Here is a 6855-nt window from a genome sequence, read left to right on the forward strand (position 1 = left end):
AACTAAAAAGTCTCAAAAGTAAGAAGTTAAATACAAAGAAAAGTTACAGTAAAATAAAATAAAATTATATTATTATTATTGTTGTTGTTGTTGTTATTACTAGCCTACTACTACACACGGAATGTGTTCTGGTTCTGGAGCCAGCCTCAAGCGGCCAGTCAAGGAACAGCACTACCAGGTTAACTTTATCTGATGCGATCAAAGTTTGCCTGCAGGGGGGGATAAAGTTATAAGGTTTAGCCGCGCTAACTCTAGTGATCATACTTAATCGTTAACAAACAGTCGATCGGCTTGGTTCAAAGCTGACACGTCATTATAGAGGAAGTATAACCAAGTAACGGTAAGAGAACGTTCATCTAATCCACATTTTCCAACTTTTGTGTGGATTAATTAATGTCTGGATCTGCTGGCGGTTGACGTCTTAATTTCACTTTCTGTTTTCCAAAACCTAAACCTTTTCTCCACAACCCCTCCTTTGCTGGGACAAACGTTGCTTATGGTTTAAGACAACAAAGTACACAAAGGATTTCCTGATAGAATTTGCATATCCAATATGGATACAGTTAAAAGTGTTCTTTATCAGTGAATTAAGTTGTGACTAAAGGCTTTAATGGGTTTAATTTGTTTTATTTTCATTTGCAGCTGAGATGAATTTGGAGGAGTACTTGGAACGAGTTGGGTTCTGTGATCCACACGATAAACTGGATCTTCCAACACTGTCTTCGATCCACAGACATCACGTCTTGGCGATTCCTTTTGAAAACCTCAGCATTCACTGCGGTGAGAAGCTCATCATCGACCTTGAGGTGATTTTTGACAAGCTGGTGAGGAGCCGGCGTGGAGGCTGGTGCTTCGAGAATAACTTCCTGTTTGCCTGGGTGCTGAAAGAACTCGGGTACAACATGACTACTTTGGGATCCCGAATTTTCAGCAGTTCCCTCAATGACTTTGATACCGCAGAATCTCACCTCATCAACATGGTCGTTATTGAAGGGAAGAAATACTTAGCAGATGTCGGCTTCGGGGTGTCTTATCAACTACGGGAGCCCTTAGAGTTAGTCTCTGGAAAGGATCAACCTCAGGCAGGGGGTGTCTTCCGTCTAATAGACACCGGGGACGTGTGGGTGCTGGAGAAGACGGGGAGAAAACCCAAGATTCTCAATCCAGAGTTTGCCTCATCAAGTCTGCTGGAAAAGAAGCTGACAAAGCAAATTTACTGCTTCTCTTTGCTGCCCCGTAAGGTGGATCACTTCTTTGAAATAAATGAAGAACTTCAGACGGGATCTGATTCACTTTTCACAAATAAGTCTATCTGCTCCTTACAAATGCCCAAAGGATTCCACGCCCTCGTAGGCTGGATTTACAGTGAGGTCACCTACAACCCTGAGGAAGGTGTTGATACGTACGACATGAAGGAAATACCAGATGAAGAAATAGAGCAAATTTTGAGTGAGAAATTCAATGTAAAGTTGCCAAACAAGTTCCAGCCTATGAACAACAGAGTAATTTACACTCTGTGAAAATCTCAAATGATCAGTGCTCATTTATGAATAGGGATGGGGATTGAGAAGTGGGATTAAACTGGAATTAGTTCCTGATTGCTCAGAATCAAAGTATCATTAAGTGTCCTACTAATTAAGCTTCTATTAATGTGTTGCCTAAAAATATAAGATTTTCCTGACGCAATGTCATTTGCTTCTCATGCATTTTGACATGACCATTATTAGCAATCTAATCTGCATTTCTAGACTCCCAGAAATGATTGATGGATTTGCCCTGTCCTCATCAATGCATTTTACATTATGGCTGTTATGCGTAACCAAAAGATTAATTCAGTCATGTCTGATCTTAAAAAAAGAGTAAAAAAAATGCAAATTTGGCAGCAGCTGCACCATGCAATGAATCACTGACTTTCTGGACTCAGCCATGAGAAGTGTATCTGTGTGTGGTGGGTCCTACTGGAATGGCTTTCTTTCTGCCAGATCAAACAACCCGGCAGCTGGAAAAGACCAAGGGGATGCCCATGTTTCATCTGGCTGCAGTAGATAAGTAGTTACTTTCAAGTGGTGGTGATAGGCCACTTGTCTGCCCGGATGGTCACCATACACAACCCAAATGGCTTCGTACTGTGGTGGATGAAGCAACGCATGGCACCAACGCATGTTCCCAAATCTGACCTGAGGACATATTCATGTTTGAAGAAATTCTTTCATTCCTTTGTCTGCATCCTGATAGTACAACATGATATTTTAATCACTCATTTGTATTTGTCTTTGTACAAAATAACAGAAACTGGTGCTGTTTTTTTCCAAACCTGGTTGGAACATTCCTTGAGTAAATGTCTCGAGATGATTGAGTTTTGGTGCAGATCTGGCAAATCACATTTTCCAAGAAATCATGAACAGCAATAAAGCTTGAGAGGTAATCAGAAGATCATACTGATCACCTGGTTATTTCCCATTATGTGGTACAAGTCACATCATTATGACAAAAAGAAAACTTTCTGATATGAGATTAGATAGAACTTTGTTAATCCCTTGGGAAGACTCCCTCAGGGAAATTTAGGTTTCAGCACCATTGTACAGTAGCACACAAGGCAAGAAGCACACAGAGTATCAAACATAGAAGTAAGTAATAATTTGCAAAAAATAAATCCTACAAATATAAATACCAGAACTACTGGCTTACTGGCTACAACTGCTCCTCTTTTTCTCAGCCTCTGTTGGTCCTGCACTTTGGAAGGAGCAGTCTGTGGTTGGAGGCTCCTCTGGTTGCTGATGATGGTGTGCAGAGGGTGACTAGCATCATCCATAATGTCCAGCAGTTTGTCCCGTAGTCTCTGCCACCATCACCAGAGAGTCCAGCTTCATGCCAACCACAGAGCCAGCCCACCTGATTGGTTTGTCCAGCCTGAATGTGTCCTTCTTGGATGTGCTGCCCCCTGCCCCAGCACACCATGGTGTAAAAGAGGTTGCTGACTACTGTGGACTACTATGGTACTACTACTTCTACTATGGTAGAACATCCACAGGAGTTTCCTGCAGATGTTATACAACAGCCGCCTCCTCAGAAAGTACAGCCTGCTCTGTCCCTTCCTGTGCAGGTGGTTGGTGTGGGTTGTCCAGTCCAGTTTGCTGTCCAGCCACAGCCCGAGGTACTTGTAGGAATCCACACCTCCACCTCAGCTCCTTCAATCAGAACTGCACGCGGTCTTGGCCTGGACTTCCCAAATTTAATGATCAGCTCCTTTGCCTTCAAGGTAATGTCATTGATGTCTGAAAAAACACATTTTCCATATCTTCACAGGCAGTAAGATTAGATTAATGAAGTATGTTTTAGTGGTCTCGCTAATAGCACACTTACAGTGCAGAATTATGTCTGTGCATAGGATGTGCATCTTCATTGATGTAAGCAGTGTGAGCAGCATGGTGAAGAATATGGTGAGTTAGTGGTTAGCACTGTTGCCTCACAGCAAGAAGGTTATGGATTTGATTCCCACCTGTGGCCTTTCCGGCTTCCTCCCACATTTAAAGACATGCAGTTTAGGTGAATTGGAAGCATTATAATTGTGCAGGTCTCACTTGCAAAAAAGGTCTTGAGCTCAATGGGACTAACCTGGTTAAATAAATACAATAAAACAGTGGTATTGGTTAAAATATAATGTACATTGTGTGACAGAATTTTTGGTTTATGTTTGAGGTATAGTGCCTTGAAAAAGCATTCAGCTCCTTGGGATTTTACTTTTTAATTTGTTTATGCCATTTCAAATACAAAATGTAATGTGGGCTTCTCAATATTAACATGTCTAAAATTATTGTCCTTAACGTTGTTATAAATTAAATAAAAATATCAAAGCCAAGATGATGGGTTGCATATGGTCCCCTTTGGTATAACAGTTTTAAAGGCAGTTTTCTTCAGACAAGTCAGGGGATGGATACATGAACATTCCCAAGTCACTGAATATTGGACTTAATTAGACTTAATCAGCCTTTAAGAAATACATACGGTATTGTACTTTATGGAAAATCTGTCTGGAGGAGGCAATTCTCATACAAAGTGACTGTGGAAGGAGACAAGTGAGGAAAACCCCAAAGAATTTATAGGCTTTTGTGGCTGCAATTGGAGAATTTTGCAAAGTGCAAGTTTTACAATTGAAACCTTGGGGACAGTTTGTAAAACTGATGCAAGAAGCCTGTAGATTTAAAAAAAAACAACATAGGTAGCCAATTGTTTCTTCTGAGAAACTGTTCAGCGGCTAACCAGTATGCTACAAAGACAAAGTAAAATCAGTTCACTTTATGTTTTACAATGTATGATAGATAATGATGTCAATCATGTGATTGCATAAGACAATTGTAAATGAAATGCAAATGTTTGCCGGTTTTACTGAATGACTGTATATTTTTTAAAATGTATAAAAATCAAGCTACATTTCTGATAAATTTATGAAGAAAGTCATTGGTAATTGTAAGTTGTGAGTTGTAATGTAGCATAATCACAATAAAGCTGACTGAATACCAACATATGACAGTTTATTTCCCTTTTGTTGCCACCTATGAATTTCAGCTCACAACAGAAGATAGATTTTGAAACAAGTAGATGTGTGCATATGTGTGTGGAGGAGAGAACAAATCAAAAACAGCTGGATGGATTTGGTGGAAATATATATACACGTGGACAAAATTGTTGGTACCCTTCTGTTAAAGAAAGAAAAAGCTTTTATTTGCCTTTTATTTCCACACATGCAAATGCATTGGGAACAGTGCACATTCTATTCCAAATCAAAACATAAACAAAAATTTATCACATTAGTTATTACCTTACAGAAAGTGAAGAAAAATAAATATTAACGTCTGCATATTTGTTTCTGTGGGGGGGACAGGTGGCCCTTATTTAAGGACAAAGGCAGCAAATGTTCACGCAGGTTGTAGTGCATTTCTCTCTGAAATTCTGAGTAAAATGGGTTGTTCCAGACATTGTTCAGAAGAACAGCATACTTTGATTAAAAAGTTGAATGGAGAGGGAAAAACATATAAAGAAGTGCAGAAAATAAGCTGCTCAGCTAAAATGATCTCAAATGCTTTACAGTGCGTGTGTGTACGAGGTCTATTAGAAAAGTATCCGACCTTATTATTTTTTTCAAAAACCATATGGATTTGAATCACGTGTGATTACATCAGACATGCTTGAACCCTCGTGGGCATGCGAGAGTTTTTTCACGCCTGTCGGTTACGTCATTCGCCTGTGGGCAGTCTTTGAGTGAGGAGTGGCCCACCCTCTCGTCGTACAAGTACAAGGTATATTGACTGGTATTAAAATACTTTATAATAAAGTCACACAAAACTCATATGATGAAGTCATACAGTCAAAAACCATTAGCGACATATGTATATTTGCATTTATATTGTGATGTGTAGAGCCTGCAGCGTAGGTGTCATGCCTTTCGTGTAATTTTGAAACTGTATAATTTGTATAATTGTTAGGAATTATACAAAAAAATCTGCATTTTTCAACTTTATTTTGGTGTTTTATTTTGAAAATGGGATCCGATTTTTTTTTAACATTGTATCACTGAAGAAGTCACCAGTTGAAACACTTCTCAAATCAGCTGTGGACCTTTTATACTTACCATGCTATTAAACATTAAAGAAATGTTAGAACGAATTTTTAAATGCTAATGTTTTGAGTACATGGTTTGTTTGTTTGTTTGTTTTTTCTGCTTGCATCAATGATATAAACACTAATGACAGTGCACAATTCATTTGTTTTATAGGAAAAATGTATCCATGTGCTCAGTATAGTAAATAAAATGATCAAGGTCAGATTTTTTTTTTCTTCATGAAGAAGATCATGAAGTAATGAAGGTAAAATGTTCATCTCTAAGAGATCGTTGTACAACATATACAAAAGTGTAAAATTTTGTAGAAAAATAATAATTTCACGCACATTTACCACTGACTACGAATTCAGGACAACAATGTTCACTGCATTGAAACAACTACAGTAAATCAGACTAAGATAACTGGTGTGATAGCGCCACCTTCTTGTGAACAGACATTTTCAGGCATGCACATCCAGCACCGTTGTTTTTGCTGTTGTGTTTAATCCTCTATTAGGTTTATCACTTTTTGTTTGTCTCATTAAAAAAAAAAAACATCCAGGATCATTATTTCCTTTGCAAAAGAGGTTAGTTTCCGTCCACATCAGTTCCCCACACAGTTACTGAAAAACATTTGAGGCAATTTTTATGAAACATGGTGAAGGGGTGCAGCACAGGCCATGAGACAAGCCATTTTATATTTAAGTACTGATCCAGATCCAGGGACAGGATGAGATCTTTATTTATTTTATACATAGGGCTAATACAAATGTCAAAGTCTTGGATTTGGGTTCATATGACTGAAGGGTCCGTTGAGTGACGGAAGATTACTCTGTGCTGAGTACGACTGTAGTTTACAATTATTTCTTTGACATCATCCTTTGATTTTGGTGCTTTTTCTACTTTCATTAGCAGCACCCCCACACCTGTGTGAAGTTGGCCCTTCAAATATAACAAAAAATGCTCTCAAACATTTGTACTACAATCATTTTCGTTTGTACTTCTTTTATTTTAAAGAAATTAATAAAAGCTAAATTAGGTCATCAAAGGTCAGCTAGCTCCCAAACATTTTACAAATTAAACAAAAATGTTGCTTGCGTTGATTTGTGCTGCTAAAATTGGGAAGCTCGATGCAAGAATAGTCAAATTCTGTACGTTCGCTTTTTGTCATGTTTTCATGGTCTACGCCTACGGTTTTATATCATTTTAACTGAACTTGCAAACAGTTTTCAATTCTATAAGTGTTCTGTGTTTCA

General features: G+C 38.4%; 1 protein-coding gene across 1 annotated transcript; it reads left to right on the forward strand.

Annotated features, from left to right (window-relative positions):
- The first annotated feature begins 253 nt into the window (after positions 1 to 253).
- Positions 254 to 1896, forward strand: LOC117524213 (arylamine N-acetyltransferase, pineal gland isozyme NAT-10-like). The gene is made up of 2 exons (XM_034185986.1): positions 254 to 340; positions 643 to 1896. Exon 2 carries the CDS (start codon positions 648 to 650, stop codon positions 1518 to 1520), a length of 873 nt encoding a protein of 290 aa, XP_034041877.1. The 5' UTR covers positions 254 to 340; positions 643 to 647; the 3' UTR covers positions 1521 to 1896.
- The last annotated feature ends 4959 nt before the right edge of the window (positions 1897 to 6855 follow it).

Source organism: Thalassophryne amazonica, chromosome 2 (genome assembly GCF_902500255.1).
Source record: "Thalassophryne amazonica chromosome 2, fThaAma1.1, whole genome shotgun sequence".
In the NCBI taxonomy this organism is placed as follows: domain Eukaryota; kingdom Metazoa; phylum Chordata; class Actinopteri; order Batrachoidiformes; family Batrachoididae; genus Thalassophryne; species Thalassophryne amazonica.

Excerpts from the sequence above, each read along its gene's own strand:
- LOC117524213 (XM_034185986.1), top strand. The coding sequence starts at position 648 with ATGAATTTGGAGGAGTACTTGGAACGAGTTGGGTTCTGTGATCCACAC.